The sequence below is a fragment of the Leopardus geoffroyi genome, chromosome C1, assembly GCF_018350155.1.
Source record: "Leopardus geoffroyi isolate Oge1 chromosome C1, O.geoffroyi_Oge1_pat1.0, whole genome shotgun sequence".
Taxonomy (NCBI): domain Eukaryota; kingdom Metazoa; phylum Chordata; class Mammalia; order Carnivora; family Felidae; genus Leopardus; species Leopardus geoffroyi.
In genome coordinates this window covers 83036508-83062163 of record NC_059328.1, presented here as the reverse complement: position 1 = coordinate 83062163, position 25656 = coordinate 83036508, and the positions used below count along the sequence as shown (strand labels likewise).

General features: G+C 36.1%; 1 protein-coding gene and 1 long non-coding RNA gene across 2 annotated transcripts in view; one reads left to right on the top strand and one right to left on the bottom strand.

The window, feature by feature from the left end:
- Positions 1-24562, bottom strand: part of LOC123598293 — a 53718-nt gene extending 29156 nt beyond the window's left edge. Inside the window, exons 1-5 of the long non-coding RNA XR_006712519.1 lie at positions 24349-24562; positions 23397-23549; positions 15677-15773; positions 7751-7882; positions 4562-4761 (exon numbers count right to left, since the gene is read on the bottom strand). This is a non-coding gene — a long non-coding RNA (uncharacterized LOC123598293). The remainder of the gene's footprint in view (positions 1-4561; positions 4762-7750; positions 7883-15676; positions 15774-23396; positions 23550-24348) is intronic.
- DPYD (dihydropyrimidine dehydrogenase) overlaps positions 1-25656 on the top strand; it is an 852446-nt gene that overhangs the window by 410674 nt on the left and 416116 nt on the right. Inside the window, exon 12 of the mRNA XM_045478381.1 lies at positions 17993-18177. Within this exon, the coding sequence (XP_045334337.1) occupies positions 17993-18177 (185 nt within the window). The remainder of the gene's footprint in view (positions 1-17992; positions 18178-25656) is intronic.

Sequence of the window (25656 nt, the reverse complement as noted above, 5' to 3'; positions counted from 1 at the left end):
TACTTTTTACAAAAATGTTTATTTATTTATTTTGAGAGAGAGAGCAAACGCACGCATGCATGCACACACACAAGTGGGGAGACCTGAGAGAGAGGGAGAGAGAATCCCAAGCAGGCTCCATACTTTCAGCACAGAGCCTAATGCCCAGGCCCAGCTCCCAACTGTGAGACCATGACCTGAGCTAAAATCAAGAGTTGAACGTTTACTCCAGGTAGGCACCCAGGTGCCCCAATCGCTGTTACTTTTAAGAAGGAAAGAGAGAAGTATTTTTGAGGATACTGTTTGAGTTTTTAAATGTTTGAAAGTTATGGGATGATATAATTAAGAATATGGGGCGCCTGGGTGGCTCAGTTGGTTGAGCGACCGACTTCGGCACAGGTCATGATCTCACAGTCTATGAGTTCAAGCTTCGCGTTGGGCTCTGTGCTGACAGCTCAGAGCCTGGAACCTGCTTCAAATTCTGTGTCTTCCCCTCTCTCTACCCCTCCCCTGCTCACACTCTGTGTCTCTCTGTCTCTCAATAATAAATAAACATTAAAAAAATTTAAAAAAAAATAAAGAATAAACACCTCATGGCACCTGGGTGGCTCAGTCAGTTAAGCATCCAACTCTTGATTTCAATTCAGGTCATGATCCCACAGTTCATGAGATCAAGCCTGCTTAGGGCTCCTTGCTGACCTGACTTTAAAGGGCCTGCTTGGGATTCTTCCTCTCTCTCTCTCTCTCTCTCCCCCTCCACCCCTCATGTGTGTGCATTCTCTCTCTCTCTCTCTCTCTCTCTCTCTCTGAAAATAAATAAATAAACTTAAAGAAAACACTATGTTTTTGGAAAAAAGAGAAAGGATGAAGGGTGCCAATAAACCTGACTCAGCATAATGCTGCAAGGCACTGCTCAGGAGAGTAAATGACAAAGTGACTGAACTATAAATATACCAAGGTACATGTGGCCCTTCTTCTAGGAAAGGAGTTTCTACACGTCACCCAGTGCCTACATTTTCTTTCTATTCATCTCACTAGAAATAACAAGGAAACACAAAGCCCAATTCCTTCTGAATCAACTCCCTTGATAGCATTAACCGCAACAAGTTTCATGAAGGGAGTGTTTTGGGGAGAAAAGATTTTAAAATCACTTTCTAGTTCCTTTTATTGGAAGCCCTCAGAAAAGTTTTTTAAAACCTCATGGGGTAAATCAAAGATTCTGCCAATACCAGCTTCGAGTGTAGCTTTGATTCACCTGCTCCCATACTGAGGAAAAAGTGCAGGCCATGGGATAATGTGCCTTATTCTGGCCTAAGTCAGACCTAGAAATTGCCAGGCATGCATATTTCCTTATCAGCTTGCATATTTCCTTATCTCCTTTACCAGAAATGAAGAGGAAGGGGATGGAATGGGTACTGAGTTCAAACTATGACTTAATCAGTTGTATTTTCACCATTGTATGCATTTTTTTTTTAATAAACACAAATACTTGCAACGAAGTTTCAAGGGAACAGATTATGGAATACTGAACTTTATGGGAGATGAAAACTTTTTGGTTGATGGCACAAATGTCAGAGGAAGGGGCCTACTAATGATTACTATAACTGAAAATGGATGAGGTAAAATTGAAAACCAAAACTGTCATCCAGTGTAATTTACTGGGTATGTTATTGTATAATAACTTGCATGGGACTTTTGTTTTTATTTCCAAATGTGCTGTAAGGGACTTAAATCAAATATTGCAGCCCCCTCATTTCACAGGCTTATTTGTTTAACTAATAACCTCTGATTGCCTGCTATTCCAGGCACTGAACTTAAGTTCTAAGGATGAAGTGGTGAAAAGGCCAATGCCAAACCTTGTCTCCAGGAATGCAGTTTAACAGGGAGACTCACAATTACGATAAATTGCACTGCAAGAGAAGCACGGGAAATAGTCTAAGGGTTCAGGGAAGCTTCCTAGAGGAAGTGGGTTGTAAATTGAACTTTGAGGTATATGTGGGAGTTTCCAGGTGGAATGGGGGTGGAAAGGAGGGAGCCACAGGGAGATTATACAACTTGCTCAACACCACACCGTTAGATTAAGTACTTTACCGTCATCTTAAAAAGCTATATATAGGGGCGCCTGGGTGGCTCAGTCGGTTAAGCGTCCGACTTTGGCTCAGGTCACGATCTCGTGGTTGGTGAGTTCAAGCCCTGTGTCGGGCTCTGTGCTGACAGCTCAGAGCCTGGAGCCTGTTTCAGATTCTGTGTGTCCCTCTCTCTCTCTGACCCTCCCCTGTTCATGCTCTGTCTCTCTCTTTCTCAAAAATAAATAAACGTTACAAAAAAAGCTATATATAAAAAAAAAACCCATGTCTTTAGAAAGTTGTCATCAGCCTACTTATTTCATGCATGTTCTCCTCTTTATAAATGAAGGTCTGAATTTTCCATTTTTCTTTCTAAAATTGAACTTTTTATTTTATGATTTTTGCCATTCATTCTCTCATTATTCATCATGTAGCAAATGTTTCTTAACATCCAACTATGTTATATCTACTGTCCTGGTGCTAGGAATACAAATAAGAGTGAAAGAATGTCTTTGCCCTTCAGGCATTCATATGCTAATGGGAGAAATGGACATGTAAATACATACATTGCAAACGATGTGCTAATTTTGAGATTGCATTTGGATTGGGTTTTAGAGCTTCAGTAGGAGTTTCTCTGTTAGAGGGAATATCATACACAAAAGTTTAAGCTGACAAATGGTTTCATTTGACTAGACAATGATGGGAAATTCTGTTTAGCTGGAGCAGGTAATGTATAGTAAAATAAGGGTGGGACATGCATAGGGATAAGATGGCAGGAAGTTTGGCTACAAACTTATTTGGAATCAAGAGAGTTATATGACAATCTAGGGATTCTGGATTTTATCCTATATACATCCAGGTGACAAATGGAAGGTTTAAATATAGGATAGGTCTTTATTGTTAATGATATAATTCTGATAAGTGCTTGGATTTTGTACCAGTTATATATTCTTCAAATAGTTGGGAATTAGAAACCATGAAATCACCTCTGAGGTGGTTCATATAAGAAGGCAAGTGTGTTTTCTAGTGTTGAACACCTGAATTAGGCAAATTTATTTACCCAGTCATGGGTATGATCCAACAATGTAGGTCCCCTAATGGGAAGCTGCCCCAGTAGGATTGTTAGTATTAAAGAAGGGAGAGAACCTTTGCCCAAATAGTCAGTTCCCAAGCTGTAGGCATGACAGAAGGGAGTTATGCATGTCTAATTTCTTCCTCCAGATTCATGAATTATAATTACGAATTTCAGCTTTTTGAAGACTGGTAAGATACGGAGAGACACCATGAGTGTTATAATCATGAATATTTCAACACATGGAAGAAGGCATGAGAAGTATGAAATAAGCATGTTGCTTTACAGGGGCAGTAATACTGAAAAAAAGATGGCCTGGAATCAAGACAGAATAGTGTTAGTGAAATCAATTAAAAGACTATTTTTGTTAGTTTAAGTGGCTACTTATTAAGGCCCAGATTAAGGTAAAAGAGGTAGAACTACAGAAGGGCATTCAGAATCATGACTATTTCTGAAATAGAAGAGTCAGGATTTGGTCATCTGTTTGGTGAAAAGGTTGAATGTGGAGTATCTAGTGTGGTAGTTCGATCAGATGTTCATAATGCTGATAGCATTTGGGAATACAGCAGATAGAACAGATCTGAGGGAAATTGTGATTTGTTGTATTTGGATTTGCTCATTCATTCAACTGGAAATGGGATTCGAACTCAGAAAAGAAAGAATGATTGAAAACAGACATTGGGAATCATTACATATGATTTATCTTGCCTTTTCATTATCATAGCTCAGTGCCTACAGCAGCACTGCTTATTGATTGAGTTAAAGAATGAAAGCTGTCATAGCCTATAGTTTAGATAACACTTTAAAAGTATGATAAAAGAGGATATGTGGTATTTCTTCTGAAATTCCAGAAACATCTCACTTACCACATTATGAAGAGGAAAAGACAACGTAAGTTACCGCTGCTTTTCATATGGTAAATATCTTAAGGAAGACATGGTGTCAAGACAGTTTTATTCCATTATTCTGTACCTTTGGTCTTTTACTAATGCGTTTGGTTCCTTATGCTACCATTTCATTTTATAATGCCTGAGTAATAAAACATTAATATGTCCTTTGTAATGCTTGGCCCCATGATGAGAATGAATTCTTTTTAGTCTTCCCTATACACTGTCTTGCTTTCAATTATATTTTGGTCAAGAAGCTTTCTTAGGAGCCCAATAGTAAAACTGTACATGTTTTCTTAAAAATTGCCCTAATTATCAGTTTTTTTTTCCGAAAGTGGGGATGAAGTACTGACATTTTTGCAAAATAACCAATGAAAATAATGGAATCTTTGCACAGTTTTTCTTTGGAATTATTTTAAAAGGGTGGAGGTGATGAGGAAGGAGGTCAGACTGATAACAGTGTTAAAAGTGATTTGGAATCAACATCACATCACTTACAACTGCCTTAGACATCCATTTGAAGTACACCATGATATTTCTGTAATTATTTTACTTACCTCTACTAACTGCATAGGAATAGGTTTGTTTCCCCAGTGAATAGCTCTGTTCAGAGCCTTCTCTTATCTTTATTTTCCAGGTTTCACTAGTGGTTGCTATCATATGCATTCTTACATGGAGACAGTGGATAAATCAGTAGTTTTCCATCAAATCAAAGATTACATTCAAGAGGTAGAGCAGTGACATTAAACAACTTTGGCTGGAGAAAGAAGGTAGAAAATGGAAAAATAACATAATTGTTTCAGAGAACAGAAATCATAAAACATAGCCAGCGTTATTCAATATATAGTGAATATAATGGATGTCTGGAGTTTTACTGACCATGGCGTATTATATTTGTCTCTTAAATACTAGTTAGCCATGGTATACTAAAAGTTTATTCTGAAACCTAATATTCTTATAAAATATTAAACTATGCTAGGCTCCTAAGCAATGTAAAGCCAAGATGTAAAGTTTAGTTAAATTATAAAGCCATGATGCATATTTTATACTAATGTTCTTAGTAATATGTATTTTGTATTGGAGATTATTTTGTTGTTAATTACTTTGCATTTGTGTTCTTGGCTCAAAACACAATATAAAAATAACAATATACCTATTTAAGATAGACTTTAGTTAGGTGAGACATTGACCTGAGAAAATGTAAGTTTTAATTGTATAAATTGGAAAATGACATTGAATCATATCTAATATCTATCTCCCAAATGTGGAAACTACTTAATTCAAATGAAATATATACATGTAATTTATTAGGTGTTCCAACTGTGCTGGCATTGCAGGAGGAGAAAGCCAGCATTAATTTTAACATCCATTCAGAGGTCCCACCCAGCCATTATATGGACTAATGCTATCCAGTGCCAACCATATTTTCATGCTAGCCACACTTATATTTTGTAATTATGAATCTCTTTTAAGTTTTTTCAAAGAACCTTTGTTTCCTAGCCATATTATACACTACATGCTTGACAAATACCCAGTGATTTTCCAAGTCCTCTGAAAAGTGTATTGACAATTCACTTGGCTTAATATGACCCAATATTTCCCCCCATATTTGCACACTGCTGCCAAATGAACTTCTACATCCCCAGTATCATGGCATTATTCTCATATGTTAGAATCTAAAATATCCCCCCCCCCCACACACTGATAGTGGAATTGAAAAAAAAACCCTCAATTTAATTTTGATACCCTTTTTTTAAATTAAAAAAAAAAGGTTATTTATTTTGAGAGAGAGAGCGCACGAACAGGGGAGGGGCAGAGAAAGAGGGAGAGTGAGAAAGAATCTCAAACAGGCTCTCTCTCCACTGCCAGCACTGAGCCTGACATGGGGTCATGACCTGAGTTGAAATCAAGAGTCGGACACTAACCCAACTGAGCCATCCAGGCACCCCAATAATTTTGATACCCTATTTATTCTGCCTTCCTACATGCTGTAGGATCTTATTTCCCATTCTTTCATTCTGTATTTGCTAAGTATATAGGGTTCTGTGTTAGGTTCTCCTGGGTACACAAAAATGAACACATTGTTCTTGTCTATAGGAGCTTGCAGTCCAATAGACAGAGAAAAATTCACCTAAATAAAAATGCCATTAGGTCAAAAGTGATGCAAGGAGAAGCAGATAAACTGTTAGTGTAACACTCTGGGCAGAGAGATGACTTCCAGCTGTAAGAATCAAAGGTTTTATGGAAGTAGTGGCATTTGTAGTAGAGATGAAGACAGGTGGGACTTGAGAGAGCAGAGACCAGGAAAGCACGTTTCATCACAGTGAACAGGTAGATATGTGGATGCAGTAGTTGCTTTGGCTAGATCATAAGGTACACAGTGAGAAACTGTAAAGGTGGAAAAACATATCATTGCTAATTCACAAAACGTTTTCACTGTCAGGCTAAGGTATCTGAATTTTATTCCAAAGTTGGTGGGTACTAGAAATCTAAGGGAACATGCTTATTAAATATGTTTTCCTCATACACAGAGGAAAGATTTAAATATGTGTGTCCATTTTGGCTCCTGCTCTTCCCCCTACTTCTCTCTGTATATCTTATCTGGTCTAAATTATATTGACAATAGGACTGTAGGGTATTCATATTTTAATCCAAAGTACCCCTGGAACAGTCCCAAGGTTTAACTGAATAAAGGGATGAATGAAGAGATAGATGGGTGTTGGGATGAACAGAATACAATGGATGACTGCTTTATTCAAAATGAAAATCCACAGTAAAAACATAAGCATATGGAAGTGGTATTTATATACAGTGTCATATATAAGGCAGCAAATCTTCATTCTGTTGAGGGAACAGTCAGATGCTGGACACTCTCAGTTGCATGAAGAAGATAGTCTCCTTACTGGTCATCTTGCTTTTTCTCTTGCTTCTATATAACCCTACCAGAATCAGCCCTTATAAATAGAAATTATATCATGTCATTCCTCTATTCCAAACCCTCCAGTCACTTCCTACTTTATTTAGAATAAAATTCTTCTCATAGCTTATAAAGTCCTCCTTGATGAAGTCCCTACTTTCCCCTCCACTCCCCACTTTACCTTGTATCCTTTCTTTCTCCCACTTCCCTCTACTCTTCAAGTGCATCAGCCTCACCTCACCTTAATGCCTCTGTGGTGCTTCCCTCTGCCTGCAGTGATCTGCCTTGAGGTCATCACATGCTGGCTTATTCTTACCCTTAAGAATATTTTCCCTCAGATGTCATCTCATCAAAGAGCCCTCTGTGACCCTCCATCTCCCTAGATCTAAAGCACCTCTCCCCTTTTTCACTTCCTTTAGCTTATAACACCCCCTTCAATGTAATCCTCTTCATAACCATTTTCACTATCATAAAATTCACTTATTTGTTTACTTTCTGTTTCTTGAATCTTCTGCCAAGTGAAATGTATAGCCCACAAGGACAGGTCTCTTATCTACAGTTTACTCTAGTGCCTACAGCAGGATTTAGTACATAGTAGACAATAAATATTTGCTAATTGAATGAATGAATGCAAGCCAGTGCCTTAAGTTTTTTCCTATGCAGTCATTATTAAACTCCTGGAAAGGGTATCCTGTATGCACTGCCTTGCCATCTTTGTCAGATCCTTTGTCTTTAACCCCTTTTTTTCTGCCTTTCGCTCTCATCATTTACCTGCAAATGTCATCTTTTTCTGCTCATTGACCTTGAGATCACCAAGTTAGGTACCTACCTTACATTTCTCTTGTATTTTACACTTCTTGAAATTATCTCTTCTTGGTTTGTGTGGCTCAGAAATACCTTGAATCTCATGAGATGCTGATAATTCCCCCTCTGGCTTTAGTTCAGGTTGTGCTTGCTGCCACTGTAAAAAATAACTGGTTGACTCTTACCTGGATTTATGTTTTTGATGAACGTTATCCATCCTTATGACTATATCTTATCCCAAGGTACAGGACTCTCTCCTGAATTCTAGGTATATATCTCCAAATACCCCTGAAGACCTCTGGGCTTTTCCAGTTGGTACATCTGTAAGTGATCTGTAGTTAGGTTCAAATCCTAAGAGTGTGACTTGTGTAACTTACCTCACTCTCAGTTTCCTCATCTGTACAATTGAAATAACATCTATTTTGTGAGGATTCAAAGAGACAATATGTATGTTGCCTAGATCAGAATCAACCCTGAGTTCATGGAGGCATTCTCAATAAATGTCATTATTATCATCATGAACACAATAACCTTTGCCAATACCAAAGTATTTCTTAACTGCATCGTAATAAACCCATGCTCTATATAAAGAAGCTGTATTTTTGAATTATGCATTTACTGATGTACTAAAATTATTTAAAATATATTCTACTGTATGTTTTAAGTTTGCATTGAAGTATGCCTACAGCCGATTGACAGGGAAAAAAACAGGCATAAGATGGATATCAAAAAATAACATTAATGAGCTGCTAAAGCTAAAATTACAGGAACTTATGAAATTGGTTAAACATAAAAACCATTAAACTGTTTACTGAAGCTTCACAGATATACTGAAGCTAATGAGCATTTCTGCTATTTAAATAAGCCCAAATTGAACACACATTACATGGATACATAATTAGTCATGGCAGTCAAACACACATAGACTTACTTTTAAAGCTCTATTTAGGGAATCTTTTCCATTTGATTTATTTTGTTAATTAAAATATTTTTCAGTATTCACTTATATTTTAATAATATTGTTTTCACCAGTAGTATAATTTACTACTTTCTATTTGTTTTTATTTATGCCTTAAATGTAGCAAATAGGGACTTATATTAAACATTTTTCTTAATCCCTTTCTTTAATTATTTATATCACTTGATGATATCATTCAGCATTTTAAAAGGTTCTTTCACTGAGAAGTATACATAGAATATTTCAGTAGCCTTTCTTTTTTCACTGTCTCCTAATTATCAAGAAGTATTAAGCACCCAAATGTGCATAGAATTATGATGATTATGGTCCAAATCAGATTAAAGGATGATCTATTCCTTCCAGGAGTTTGTAGTCTTAAGTAGATGGTATCATTGAATATAAATAAGTAAATCAAAGTACAGCATTTGGGAATCCAACAGAGAATTTGAAAACAATCCCCATATATTTCCTTCAAGGACATTGACCTCCTTGAGGAGATCTCTTCCAGTTAAAATGAAATCAAATCTTCAAGGAGTTTAGGGTTTTAAATAGATGAAATTATTGCAGAGAAAATAAGCAAATCAAGGTGAAGTGCTTGGACAATTTTAATTCTTAATTGATTAGTTGGTCAGTTTAGGAAATGAGAATGGCACTCCCTGTAGACTACAAGTAAAACAAAAGGAGTTGCTACAGGCTAGTATTGACATCCATTTTCTTTTTTCTTTTCCTTTTTTTTTTTGTATTTAACTTGGGGAGCTTAAACTTGTTCTAAGCATGGAAGGGAGGAGAATTAAATCTGTATTTTCCCACTGCCTGAATTCTACAAGCATATATAAACTGAACATTATTTAACCATAACAATAGGAAAATTGGAATAGTTAAATCAATCAAATTAACCAAGTGCATATTCTTTCCTAGTCAGTGTGTTTGTCACTATAGAAGTTTTTTTTTTTTTAGAAGCTTTTTTTTTTAAATAAAAGGAAAATATTTGGATTTCCTCCCTGCAATGAGCTTTCTCTAATTGTGGAAGTATGATACACAGGAAGAATAATCAAGACAGGATAATATGAGTGCCAAATAAATGGAATGGACAGATATTGCATTTTTTCAACCAAAAAGCATTCATCAAGTTCCTTTTATGTACCAGTTTGTGCTAGATGCTGGGGAAGAAGCTGACTCAGGTATGGTCCTTAAACTCAAGGAGTGATGGAGGCAAAGCAAATAACTAAAATGAAGTCACATAGTGACTAGGTTAACAGAAAGTGGTTGTGGTTAATTTACCAAAAAGGGAAAAGAAAAGTTTCCACTGGAAGAGTTGACCTAAAGGCTATTTATCTGTAAAGCTGGTCGAGATTAGAATTTGCTGTGGTTTTTCCAATCCCTTCTGCTTCATTTTAGTTCCTTCCCAGTTGTGAAGCTTTAAGAGACCCTTGTTGGACCATTCCTGGCTTTTTCTTGCCCCCACACCAAGGTCAGTGGCAAGGAGGGCTTTGGAGTCAGAAATAACTAGATTTGAATACCAGCTCTGCCACCCCTTGGCTCTATTTAAGATGGTAATATGTACCTTAAAGAGTTGTTTTGTGGTCTAAATGAAATTATTATATAGAATTGTACAGTATTATACCTGCCTCAAACAGGGGATCAGTAAATATTGTTTTTCTTAATGTTCTTCATTAAGTGAGGATGATATGAGATGTAAGAAGTAACTAGGAGAGTTGCCTTTAGATGAATTGTCAGAACATGGTAACTGATTGGATGTCAAGTTTATTGAAGAGAGAAGATTCAAAGATTATGCTAAGATTTTTAGGATTTATTTCTAGGTACTTTGACAAAGGAGACTAGGAAAAAGCAGAAGTGGAGATTAAAGAGTGATCACGGAGACAGGTGGAAAATCAGAAAGTGTCGTGTCATTGAAGGCAAGCTAAGGGACATTTATGAGGAAGAAGTGGTCATCTGTTAAATGCTGCTGCAAAATGGAAAAGGCAGTGCCACAATTAAGGTGAGACAAGTGAGGTACCTACCTGCACTTGAGCCTAAAGTTCTGAACATAAAGATCTTCTTAAGTTTTTTTCTTTGGGTGCCTCACCCACCTTACCCCTAGTTTTCCTGAAGCAAGGTAATCACTGAGAAGAGTCATTGGATGTGGCAACCTAGAGCTAATTAATCATCTTAGCGAGAAAAGTTTTAGTGAAGCTTTGGGAGGCAAATGCAGATCTGGAATGGTTTTAAAACGGGAGATATTGTACATGTAGATACATGCTTATAAGAAACAATTCAGAGGGGGTGGATGATAATAGAATATGCAATCTAGGGAGAAAATCCCTAGGTTACCTAAGAAAGACGAGAGGATCAGATTCTAGGGCTCATGTGGAGGTACTGGCATTTGATAAGGAGAGTTTAGTAATTGTTATAAACAAGAAGGAAGAGAGAGAGAGAATGGATACAGATTCAGTAAGTTTGTAGTGTGGACAATGGGAAGACCAGGGAGTTCCCATATAATAACCTCTGCGTTCTTTATGAAATATGAGACAAGGTCTTCTCCTGACAGCAGGGACAAGAAAAAAGAGCTTCATCCATCAAAAGTTTGAGGAGAAGAGGAAAGAAATAGCGGTCACAATGAGTAAAAGACTTGAAAGAGCAAACTTACTAATGTCAGTCAAGAGATGGTGAAAGGCCCAGGAGAAGCTTGTGAACTGGGTTTTAGAAGTGATGATTTGGAAGGGACAGTACAACATCCACACTGGAATCTCTAACAGGCAACTACAAGTGCCAGAATAAAAGAGCTCAAGGTTGTGTTTGAAGTCATTTTCATAGAGATGAAGTTAAAGGCACATGACTGGGAGGAGAAAGAGGAGATGAGGAGGTGACAGACCCCAAGAAGGAAAGTTTAAAGATAAGGAGAGCCTGAATACTGTAGCATTCTGCAAGTCAAAGAAAGAGATTAACATTAATGTGATATAAGTATTGGATGCTACAGGAAGGCAGAAGGGAGGATTGAGGTCACAGAATTTAGGGACCATGGAGACCATGTTTTTAGTAAAGGGACAGACTGGAAGGAATAATTGGGTGGTGAAGAAAGAAGGCAGTCAGTATAAATTACCCTAAAATTAGGTAAAGGAAGAAGTTAGAGAAAAGAGAACCATTCCAAAACTAAAGTTTTTCAAAATAGGAGTTGAGAAGAGAGGAGAAATATGAGAAATACAATATTCTAAGGAGAGTAAGAGATGATATTTGAGGTCCTGAAGGAATGGGAACGTGCACAATAAAGGTTAACTTTTGTGGGGTTTACAGAAGGACAATGATGAATCTTCACTGTGAGTTCCATTGTGTTTGTGAATGGATTGCATATTGATTCAAATACTTAGAGGCAGAAGGGAGATGTGAAGAAAAGCTCATGCCATCCAGAGTTAATATTTTTTTAAACATTTAAAAAAAATTTTTAATGTTATTTTTGAGAGAGAGAGAGAGACAGAGCATGAGCATGGGAGGGGCAGAGAGTGAGGGAGACACAGAATCTGAAGCAGGCTCTAAGCTCTGAGATGTCAGCACAGAGCCTGATGTGGGGCTCGAACCCATGAACTGTGAGATTTATGACCTGAGCTGAAGTTGGATGCTCAACCGATTGAGCCACCCAGGCGCCCCAGGAATTGATATTTTTAGTGGAAGGCATTCTCTGGTTCTTTCCCTTCCTTACCCCAGATTATTCTATTGAAACAGAACTCTGATATCCTGGCACTGTAATTAGAATTCATTTGCTCTTGGTGAGATTTTGCTTTCAGCTCTGAATCACTGAGATTATTGCCTCAGCTCGCCTTTTTGTTTCATGTGCTTTGGTCCTATTGGCTAATAGGTTATGCAAAATTAAACAACAAGCATATAGATGAATTCATCCATGTTTTCAAAATATCATTTTATTATAAATGTTGAAATTTTTTATCCCCCTATTGTTTTATAGCATATCAAACACTTCAAAGAATACTAATAATCCTTCTTCATTATGATTCCTGTTGTATTGTTTTATTGTTTATGCAGAATTAATTTATATTTATGTACTAAAATATAACATTCTTGACATCTTTTTATAAATACTGAGAAATATACTTGTCATATGCTTGTGGGTTTCTCTTCTACGTATATGACAGCACAGCTACATCAGTTTAATTGACCTTGGCAATCTGCATCTGCTAGTGATGTGTCCCTAAGGGACGGTTTCTGCAATTTTAAGCTGTGGCTTATTGAAGAACTTGTGTGTCACAATACAATTAAGTCTATATAAAAAAATCATTTCATGCATAACATTAAATTGACTAAAAGTTCCTATTTCAAAACCATTTCTTGTTTTAAAGCTACCTCGGAGTGTCTTTGTTTTTTAAATAAGTTCATTCGAACATAGTAGTAATTAAAGCAGAAAATTAACATAAATCTTGAATGTTTGGTATGAATTAAGGATGTTTTCGTTCTTTTTAAAGACTGCATAAAATTCCAGGCACCATATCACTTAACACATTTCTCTCCCATTTGCAGAATAATATAGACTGTGAATAAGCATGTTTTAGGGTTCTTTTTCAAGTTCTTTTTCTGTTCAACTATGGAGCTATTGGGACATATGCTGCAGTCTCCATCAAGATGCAATCTCATGGAAATCTGTGGTAAAAGTGCTCATATCATAACAGAAAATCCCTCCCCCCTCACTCCGTTATTTTATAAACAAGGAAGAAAAAAAATACAGTCCTTCTATTAATATTCATTTAACACTTCATAGGAAATAGCAAGTAGTTATTTGGTTTGCAAATGTAAATATACATTTTTCATCCACTTATGCTTTCACTCCTTCCAAGCTAGATAAAGGCAGAACAGAAGATGTGCTTCTGAGATTTATTTTCATTGTATTTCAACTTAAATGTATCAGCAGAGATGTAAGTGAGCTGTGTGTGAGGAGTTCATAGAAGGATAGTTACAATGATGAGGAGGGTGAAAGTCTTCCTCGTAAGAAACAGCTAAATAAAAGAACTTCTTTCTGACAAATTATGCATAATATGCACATGGATTTTTTTCACTGAATCCTTGATTTCAGTTCTAAATTGAATACTTTGGAGCTTACAAAATATGTTTAAATAATAGAAATAACTGCTATATCTCAAAAGAGTCATTGAAGTCATAAAAGGGATTATTTGGATCCATAAACTGAGTCAAAATTTCAATAAATTGATGGATTATCTCCCTCCATTGCTTTCCCTCTATTTTATTGTAAATGCTGAAATACACATATACATACATACACAGATATAGATCATTTACTTAAATATAGAGTCCACTGTGCCAACAGGGAAATGATCCTAATAATTTGATGTTCAAGTTGTAATGAATACTCATTCTTGCATTAGCTGCTTAGTGCTACTGATAGAAAACATTTTTTTTTACCTACTCTAGAATTTTATATTCATATAAATTTGTCCATGCTTTGTTTTTCCAAAGATCCTTTTTAGGTATCAACAAGTCAAAAGATTAGATATTAAAGTGGAAACAAATGATCTCTATTTTGACTGACGTAAGCTTTGCTGTAATATTTAATAACATCACAACCAACTGCTTAACCTCATTTTTTTTCTATTTATTTTTTAAATCAAACTATGGAGATGCTAAACTTGAAGGCCTCTAAAAAGATTAGGGGGAAAATTGAGTAGATAGTTTTTAAAAGTGGGCTGAAATAATTTTCAATACAAAAGAAAAATCCTTTCTATTTTGGCACACAGTATCGGAGTGTTGTTTGATTATTAGTGAGGTTAGTTGGATATCACAAATAATAAAACAATTAAAACAGTTAATATTCAGGCCCAAGTCTTCAAGGTATAAATGAATCAAATATTGAGGAAATAGCATGTTTCAAGAGTAAACATGAGTATGTATGAGTGTGTAGGGACATAAAATAATACATACATAATGGAAAGACCCATGAATAGAATTGTGCTTTTGAATTCACAAATAAATGATCCTAGGTGGCTTATGGTGTTGGTGCTAAATATTTTAAGAAATGCAAGATTTACTTATTAAACTTACAGTAACATCTCCTAACTACTTATTGACTGAGTTAGTGATAGAGCTCTAGTAGTAAAGTAAATCATACTATTTACATTTTTTTTTTAATTTTTTTTTTTTCAACGTTTATTTATTTTTGGGACAGAGAGAGACAGAGCATGAACGGGGGAGGGGCAGAGAGAGAGGGAGACACAGAATCGGAAACAGGCTCCAGGCTCTGAGCCATCAGCCCAGAGCCCGACGCGGGGCTTGAACTCACGGACCGCGAGATCGTGACCTGGCTGAAGTCGGACGCTTAACCGACTGCGCCACCCAGGCGCCCCACTATTTACATTTTTAAGTCATAAGAAATTATAAAATGCATTAATCAAGAACTTCAGTTTAATTCAATGAGCATTTATTCAGCACCTATTGTGTATAACGCACTGTATTTAATGGTAAGTTTAACTTTTATGAGGCCTGAAGCTTATATAATTTGAGGATTCTTTTATCTAAAAGAAAAAAATTACAAATTCAAATTTAGGCACAGGGCCTTAAAAAAGGACCATGCAAGTGAGAAAGCCTGAAGCTTAAGCTTCAATAACTTCACAGTATATATGTCTTTGACTCTAATAGCTGCTATGGGAAATCAAAGATAACTAAGGCATAATCCCTACCTTGCTCAAGCTTAGAGTGAAATCTGTGCTAACCTTCAAGGATACTTCTGTAAAAAAATGAGAAAAATGTATAAAAGGGCTTTGATCTCCTGGTGAAATAATTTTGAATTCCTTCTCATTTAAAAATCTTTATATCAGTTCTCTATATAGAGCAAAGTTGTACCAAAGTCTTGGACAAATAAGGTCATTTCTTATACAGGAGAATTATTTTTTACTCTATTTCCCATTACATAAACCATTCAATGATGGTATGTTCCAGTTACCATTACTACAACAGGTTAAACTGACAAGCCATACTCACCATTGACTTTTTTGCAACTCAGATAACTATCAACAGATGGTAGTGATGATCTGTTAGGATGTGGGGAACAAATGATAAAGGTGTCTTTTCATGTGACCTTTAAAGACATTAGAAAAATCTTCTCAAAATGCCATTCTGCATGAAAATAATTACATGAATATTTAATTTTACTCTCAATGAAAGGTGAAATCACATCAGAGATATAAACAGTATTAGATTTTTGAATAAAAACCTGAGCACAATAGCATTAATCCAGCTGCTCATTCATTCGTTCATTCATTCACTCATCTACTGAATTGCGTGTCTCTTATGCTACAAGTACTGTACTAGGCTTTGTGGTACAGTACCCAATAGCACGGACACATTGCTATTCTCATGGAACCTACAGTCTTGTAGGGAACACACAAAGTAATTCCTCAATAGTTTTCTAAAATTCTAGTATTTTTCAAGTAGAAAAACTACAAAGGTTTATTTTTGTGTCTTGTTTTTCCATTTTTATTGAGAAGAAATGGTTTTAGATATCAGAATAACATTTTTTTTAACATTTGCTTATTTTCCTTTAAACTAACTCATTAATTTGTTAAACAACTAACTTTTGTGTTCCCAAATCTTACAGTCTCTTTAGTTTAAGTTGTTATATTCTCTTTTGAATTAAAGACTAGAGGGGCGCCTGGGTGGCGCAGTCGGTTAAGCGTCCGACTTCAGCCAGGTCACGATCTCGCGGTCCGTGAGTTCGAGCCCCGCGTCAGGCTCTGGGCTGACGGCCCAGAGCCTGGAGCCTGTTTCCGATTCTGTGTTTCCCTCTCTCTCTGCCCCTCCCCCGTTCATGCTCTGTCTCTCTCTGTCCCAAAAATAAATAAACGTTGAAAAAAAAATTAAAAAAAAAAAATAAATAAAAATAAAGACTAGCTCCACAAGTCTGTCTTGAGATGCTGTACTTAAAACCCATGACAGGTTCCTGGAGAGAACATTTAATCCTAAACACTGGCTCAGTTTGCTCCATTACATATGGTGCTATCTACCTTTATGCCCTTCTTTTGTTGAACCCTTTCTATAACTTACATTCTGTGATCTCTTCCAAATATCTGGATTATGTGTCTACTCAAAGATTCCTTTACATATTTTTCTTTTTTTTTTTAATTTGTTTTTAATGTTTATTTTTGAGACAGAAAGAGACAGACGATGAGTGGGGGAGTGGCTGAGAGAGAGGGAGACACAGAATCCAAAGCAGGCTCCAGTCTCCGAGCTGTCAGCACAAAGCCAGACACGGGTCTCGAACTCACGGATCGTGAGATCATGACCTGAGCCAAAGTGGGACGCTTCACGGACTGAGGCACGCAGGCACCCCACTTTAGATATTTTTCTTAAAGGAACTCAAAGTCTTCCTTTTCCATGACATATTTAGATTTACTGGAGCACAGCAAATAACTTAAAATTCTTTTATAGAGCAATTTCCACAAGGAACCAATGGTAGTGTTTGCATTTGTTGATTTCTATAAAATAAAAAGAAATTGAGGGGCACCTGGGTGGCTCAGTCGGTTAAGCATCCGACTTCGGCTCAGGTCATGATCTGATGGTTGGTGGGTTCCAGCCCCACTTCGAGCTCTGAACTGACGGAGATTCTGTCTCCATCTCTCTCTCTGCCCCTTCCCTGCTCGTGCTCTGTCTCTCTCTCTTAAATATAAATAAAGCATTAAAAAAAATTTTAAAAAGAAATTGATGGCTTATGTAGCTATATTGTGGGTCCATCAAATTGCTTAGCATTAGGTGCGAATAATTTGGTGAAAATGTAGAAGGCTTTGTTTTGTTTATAAAATTTCTTGTTGTGAAAGGAGACTGGCCATTCATAATATAACTTACATCTGTGACACACAGGAACAAATTTAGGATCTTATGAGTGATATCGTATTTGTGAAAATAATGGTATAGACAAACAAAATTTTAGAAAATTCATTTTATATTCATTTAAAGGGATTTAAATGGATTATATGCACATTCAAACATGTGAAAGGCTGTACTTTCCTTCTTCATGGATCTGTACTTCTTATACATAAATCCCACAGCTGAAGTATTGCCCAAATATGTAGTCTTCAATACCTACCTGTGATGTATACTTTGAATTGGTTAAATCAGTATGCCTTGAATATATTATTAACTCAGATATTTCATTAGCTTTCCATTTTTATGGTTCATTAAAACCAGTTGTTTGAATCCCTAGAACAATAATTAAGTCATAATTTTTTTAATTTTCAAATTATTGTTATGTGATGCACAAATCAGTCATTGCCTCTTATCTTTCATTTTTTTTTCTTACAGTAAAAGAAGCCTTGAGCCCTCTAAAATTTAACAGATGGAATCTCCCAGAAGTAGATCCAGAAACTATGCAAACCAGTGAACCATGGGTGTTCGCAGGTGGTGATATCGTTGGTGTGGCTAACACTACAGTGGAATCAGTGAATGATGGAAAGCAGGCTTCTTGGTACATTCACAAATATATACAGGTAGGTATTTGCCATCACTTTCAGCCATTTTTTTCCAATGGATACATACTTCCTCATTTATTTTTGCTACTCATTCATGACAGCATTTATATATGACATATAATAACCGTATATGAAATACGTTATATACGTATATTAAGTTGGATAGAATTTTTTTAACATGGACTGGATGGCAGAACTGTTTAATTGATTGAAAGTTCAGTGTGCATTTCTACAGGGAAGTGCCATGAAGTTACTAGTTCTGCTGTTTTCAAAATATTTATTAATGGCTTAAAGACATAGATAATACATTTATCAAATCTGGATGGTACACAAGATGATAGCAGATAAGATCTATATTCCTAATGATCTTACACAGTCCAGAATACCATGTTGTCTGTCCATTTGAATCAGATGAGTTCCTATCCACTTCCCAAATTATGTACCTAATTGTGTACCAATTATGTACCTAATTGAAAAGAAAACAAGTATTTTATAAATTTCAATTGTAATTTTTCACTATTTAGGTTCATGATACAAATGCAGAATGTAAAAATGATAAAATATAAAGTCAAACATACTCTTACAGTAACTAGAAGGTCGTGGGGGAAAAAAGCCATAATTACTAGATCTCAGTTGTCTTACTTTTTGACAAAATGCTTTGTTTTCTTCTTGCTCTATAATTTAATTAAACACAGATATAGTGATCTCCTTTATATAAAATGTTTCTGGAAAAATTTGCTCTTGTTAATAAAATTCTTCTTTTTTTCCTATTCAGGAAAGACTCCCTATTCATAACATGCTGTCTGCCTCTCTTCTTTGTTTCTTTTGTTTGTTTCTCACATGGTAATAAAATTTACTGTCTTTAATGTTTCCTTGAATAGTTTTCTTCCACTTTGCCATGACCATTTAGTCTTTTCTGGTTGTCCCCCTACTTTTTCTGTAATCTGGGCAGGAACTACTTGTCTACTAGGTAGAGCCTGGACCCAGTACTGATTATATCATGCTTTTTAGGCTCAATTCACTGACCTATTCCCACCTCAGCCCAGTGTCTCTGAGTAGTGGGGCTTGGGATGTTGTGGTCTGGGCATAATATGGTATCCCAGAAATACAGGGCTCTAAGTACGAGTGTAACCAGCCTCTGGGTCATGCATAGAGACAAAAGTGTGATTTAGGAAACAATGTGTTGTGGAGATGACAAATGTAAAATTAATAATGCTCTCCAAATCAGTATAAGTCAGAAGGAACTAGACTAGGGAAAAAAAAAAAAAAAAAAAGGAATGCAATTTAACAGGCAGAAACCTGGAAACCCAAAGCAGAAAAGCTGGTTGTGGCTCCAGCTCCAGTCTCTGGAGCACCTGTACTTTGGAGAGTCCCCATGGCCTCAGACGTACACAGAGGAGCTGTTTGACTGCCTAGGATAGACTCCTAAATTGGCTCCTTTTGCTCTTTCCGTCATAAAACTTATCACCCTGTAGTTCTATTTCCTCATTTTACTTATTGTCACAGTACTCTCAAGGATCCCCATTGCACCTTCTCCTGCATAACTCTCTCATCTGTGTTTCCATCTGTGTTCTTCCATGTTCCAGCTGTCCGCTGGAAATCTTTACTTGTGTGCTGATGTATATTTCAGACTCACTGGACATCTCCACTTGGTTACCTACACTTCTCATTCGCTGCTTTAAACTAAATATGCGCTCCCGAACCTGTTCCACCTCCAGTATTTAACGTTTCTGGTACCCAGCTTCAAATCCTCTACATCAGTGTTCCTCAGATTTCTATTTTTTTTAATGTTTATTTGTTTTTGAGAGAGAGAGAGAGAGAGAGAGAGAGAGAGAGAGAGAGAGAATGCGTAGGGGAGGCGCGGAGAGAGAGGGAGACCCAGAATCCGAAGCAGGCTCCAGGCTCTGAACTGTCAGCACAGAGCCCAATGCAGGGCTCGAACTCACAGACCATGATATCATGACCTGAGCGGAAGCCAGTTGCTTCACTGACTGAGCCACCCAGGTACCCCTGTTCAGACTTCTAGCTTACTGATTTCTATATTACTCAGACTAATACAGTTTTCAAATCAATTTCAAAACCAAAATAGGACTGACAGCTTCTTATTTCACTGTGTAATGGCATTAAAGTAAGCCCTTAAACATATTATAACATTTACTATATTATATATACAAGAAATATATTAGTAAGGAAGTTTATGAGAGAAGTAGGAAACAACACAGTCTCAGAATAAGAGATACTTCTAAAGAAAATATGGTTGGAAGATTTACACTAGTGTGTTTACACACACACCTTTTTCTTAATATAAAATAACACTGTTGTGTACATCTTTACTTAGGAACTTTTTATCAAATTTTATTTTCCTCTTCTCTCTCTTGTATATCTGGTCAATTCTATCTCTGTAATGACTCTTTCATATGATTATTTTAATTTGCCCGTTTTTGGGGCTGAATACAATTTTTGGTTGACCAGACATCTCACTGACCGATCCGTTAACTTCTTGAAGAAATGAAAAGAGAGTCAGGAGATGAGAGAGAAGGCTCTTATACTAGGTTTCAACCTAGTGAATGCATGAATTCAGTTCGCAGAACTAAAAATGATGGGAAGGCAGAGATGCTAAAGAGAATTGAAAGGTAAAATTGAATGAAGGACAGTGCAAAGGGCATGTGTTAATTTTTTTCTAAATATTTAAATCTATTTATAGATTTTAAATTAAAGTACATAGAGAATATTTACTATCTTTGTGATTGTGGTGGTTTTGTACTACTTCACAATTTTCATTCGAAAGCATTTCTAAAGATGTTTTTCTTTTGACTTTACTTTTATCTTTTTACTTCCCTGAATATAATAAATGTGTACTGAAAAAAATGAGCAGTCATTTTACTTAGCTTCTCCTTACCCATAAAAGAAACAGACTTTGAGGTATGATGAAAAAGAAAAGTGCACGTGCTTTAAAAATACATATTGCTAGGAACGATAGTGTTTGAAATATAAAATAAAAAATTCGTGACCGGTAAGAGTTTTGGATTTGGCTGAAGGCTTTAGACTTGTCAAACAAAGCGTTGAATTGCATTTTAAAGATGGAGTAGAAATGGAAGGCAGGTAAAATCTCTGTCAAGTAAAATCAACACTTCCACCTTCCTGCCTGTTGGTTGCAAAGTGCTAAGCAGTGATAAGACTAAAAAGGAACATATAGACAAAGTGAGATTTTTATTTCTCCACACTGTCATTAACTTAGTTCTGGCCTCTATCACCTCTTCAAATTGCCTCCACTTCTTCCCTTGTCAAATCCGATGAGCCTATGCTGCCACCAGGGTCATCTTTCTAGAGTATAAGTTTGATCCTAATTTCCTCATTTAAAACCCTTCAGAAGCTCCTTTTTGCAGTCAAGATAAAGCCCAAACTCCTTAACTTATGATGCCAACTTGAATTTTCCCCAGCACACCAAGATTTCTCCTGAATCTGGGCCTTTCCCCTACTCCACTCATGTCATCTGTCTAGATCCTACCTGTCCTTCAGCCTTTGAGTCCTCCTCTGCTTTCAGAAACATGTTCCTCCTTTGTGTTCTGTAGCTCTGTTTCCTGAGGGAAGCCTGCCTACTGATTTGTCTCTGCACAAGCCAGTGACCATGCCTCTGTATTGTTATGCCCTAAAAATAAAGAGCGTATTCATCTATTAAATAGGAGAAATGCATAGAGTGAGATAATTCATTTTAAAGGAATTGAAAGAGGAGTTAAGAAAACTAATGAGTTTGTTATATAAGTTCATTAACACTGTAAATAAATAATGTTTCCTTCAAGTGCAACATTCGTTAAAAAAAATTTTATAATGCCTTAAAGTATTCATGAATGAAGGTTTATCACTGCTTGTCTTATGTTTTGTGTTAGTTTGGGAGGAAATGTAACATTAGATAGTATACTTTAAAAATGATTTAATGGGGCGCCTGGGTGGCGCAGTCGGTTAAGCGTCCGACTTCAGCCAGGTCACGATCTCGCGGTCCGTGAGTTCGAGCCCCGCGTCAGGCTCTGGGCTGATGGCTCAGAGCCTGGAGCCTGTTTCCGATTCTGTGTCTCCCTCTCTCTCTGCCCCTCCCCCGTTCATGCTCTGTCTCTCTCTGTCCCAAAAATAAATAAACGTTGAAAAAAAAAATTAAAAATGATTTAATACCCACATTATAGTATTAATTCATGCATGCATTTATTGCGATTGGATATTTTGGATTTATTTGTAATATGCTTTTTCAGACACATGCGGTTATTTAAAGATATCCCTGTTGGGATTTCAGTAATTCCCATAGTTGTCTGAAGAGAGCTCCACTTAAATTTTTTTTAGTTAATTTGACCAGTTACCACTTATTGAGTACCAGCTGCTGGACTCAAGGCACTTGGCTTTGGGAGAGTACCAAAGTGAATAAATGAAGAGAGGTAACAAATATAGCAGCTGGAAATTTAGACTCTGAATTACATAGACCTGATTTCAAACCCAGTTCTAACAGTTTTGAACCATGTGACCTCAGGCAAGTTACTTCATCACTTCAGGGCATGGTCTTTTCAGGGAAAAATAAACTATTTATTAATAAATGAATAATGATAATTAGAGTTGTTAAAATGGTATTAGAGAAGAAATATATAATAGGAGATTTTGAATAGAAAAATAGTATAAGATTTTAACAGATGAAGATTTAAAGAAGCTATTTCAGGTAATTATAAAAGCATTTTATCTAGCCATTTATTTATTCATCCATATACATCCAGCTGTCTATCCACATAGTCATTCATGCGTGGAATCATTAATTAATTAATTAATTCATTCATTCATTCAATAAACATTAAAAAAATAGTGCTATCTTCTTTAGATAGTACTCATCAGTAGATTTATAAATGTGAGTTAAAACATGAAGCTTGCCATTAAAAATCTCACAGTCTGGTAGGGAAGACAGTTGTGTAAACATACATCTAATACAATATAATAAATGCACTAATAAAAAATGTAATGGCACAGGATGACATAGAAGAGATAATGATTGATTCTCTCTGGATGTGGGTATAGAATGTGGAGTCAGCAAAGGCTTCGCAAAAATCAAGATACAAATAAAGAAGGAGGATAAGAAAACCTGAGTGATTTGAACTACTGGAACTTAAAGGGGCTGCCAGATAAGACTATAGATCCTACTCACTGCCCAGGGGTACTCACAGAATGGGCACTCGTTGACTGAAATCTGACCAAGCTCCACTCACCTAACAATGGTATCTTTTGTGCTGCTTCTATTCAGAGTAAGGAGTGCCTTCCTTCAATTTTCACAAAGGTGCTTTCTGCTTCTTCTTTAAGCCTTGCACCTGTGCAATGGCTTCTTTTAATTTCACCAAAAGGCATTCTGGGTAGTGGAGTCCCTAAACATAGATAATACGTAGGAAAAATGAGAGAAAAGATCTATAATTATACTGGGGTTAGAACATGATAAGAATGCCCAGTTTAGGATTTTAATCAGGGGTATGTAATGAGGCAGGAATGTGGTAGGAGTTGTTTGCATAAAAAGTGAGAGTGTCAGATCTTGTATTAATACAGAGAAAAACATTTTCCAATTTGTCAACATTTCTCTCTTTAAAAGTCATTATTTTAATATGAAACTTACTTGTCTTTATTTAGTGGTACCAATAAATGATCCAATATGACTTCACCTTTGTTGTTTATAATATTATGATGTTAGGAGTCCAGGCTTATTTGTTTTTTTTCTTCTGCTTAAATAAGAATTACTGAATATCTGAGATAATTTTGGTAGTGTACCCAAAGAAAGAGTATGTAACTGCAAGAGTGACTATAGCGACCCAAAAAAATTGTGTTTTAAAATTCATTTGCACTTTCACTTGAGTCTTTCCAGTGGATTCGTTTATTTAACCAGTGTGCACATGTGGGGGTCTGTGTGTATGTATCTGTGTGTATGGGCACATGTATGTGGACAGGTGGATAGATAAAAGTTCTGTCCTGGGAAAAAAGGAAATTAGCTGCATAAACTATGACCTTTCTTCTCTAAAGGTGCTTACAACAATGTGAATTCAAGGATTACCAATGTGAAATAGAAAACAAATATATGATATACATGAAGGAAAGCTAAATTTAGTGAAACCAATAAGTACTAAAGTAGTCAAAGACAGAGATCAATGTTAGCTAGAGCTATTAGAGAAGACTCACAAAAGAAGTGGTCCTTGGTTTTTATCCTCCTTGGAACGAACTGTTATATTTGCTTGTTAGTTGTAATAATTACTACTATTTGTTTAGCCTCTATTACACATTGTACATTTTTTGGTTACCATGACCCAGGTCATGACTCAGGTCATGATCTCATAATTCATGGGTTTGAGCCCCACATCAAGCTCTACACTGGCAGTGTGGAGCCTGCTTGGGATTCTCTCTCTCCCTCTCTCTCTCTGCCCCTTCCTCTTCCCTGTTCCCATGTGCACATGCTTTCTTTCTCTCTCTGTCTCTCTCTCTCTCTCAAAAATAAATAACCATTTAAAATGTGTATATATACCTTAACCAGAATAAGTGGCTAGAAAAGTTCTAAGATTATTAATATTCCACATCTCCTGACTTCCAGAAAAATAAAAGAGGGACAGTTAGCTCAATTAATATAATTAAACATGTAAATCTAATTGTTAATTGAGGATAAAGATGCAGCATTTTAATTATATAGGTAAATCCAAAACATTCATTAACAATGAATTGGCTAAATCAAATACATTCCTTTAAAAAACAAACATAGGAATATAAAAAAGGTCTCTTATTCTATGAAACAGAAATCAATAATTAGTTGATAAATTTGAAAAAGTCAAAATGGAAATTGTAAAAAGGATATACACATTGTTAAACATATCATTTTATTTTAAAACATAGATATTTTCTCCTTTTCATTTTTCTTTTAAAAAAAAAAAGGGTTGAGTTCTTTTGTAGCCAAGGGTTACAGTTCTATCATGTTTCTTGTGTAAACCTATACATAATATACCACCTACAACTTCTAGTTTTGTTTTTTAAAGTGGAGAGCACTACCTTCAAGAAACATACCAAGCAATTTTCTGGATTTTTGTATGGTTGTCTTTTGTCATTTCATTTGTTTAACCCACATCTTATTTGATGCAATGACTTCTTTTTTCATCAACTCCCCTTTATTATATCTTTTGAAAGCATTCAACTAATTTTTCACAGAATCAGCCCCCTTTCTTTTCACATTCCTGTAGCTCTTCAATTTATATGATTTTATTTTACATTTATAACCAACACAAATGGGGTGAGGAACATACCACTGACTCAATAAATACACAAGTCAGTGGTGGAATAAGAAGTCCATAGGCACACAGGGTACTCTACCCATTACAAAGATCCAACACTCCTTGTCTTCCCTTTGTATGTCTCACATAGGGAATGGAGAGAAGAAATTAATCCAATAATAAGTCTGTTAGATGCAACCAACTTGTTAAGGGAACCTATAAAGTGTCTGAGGTC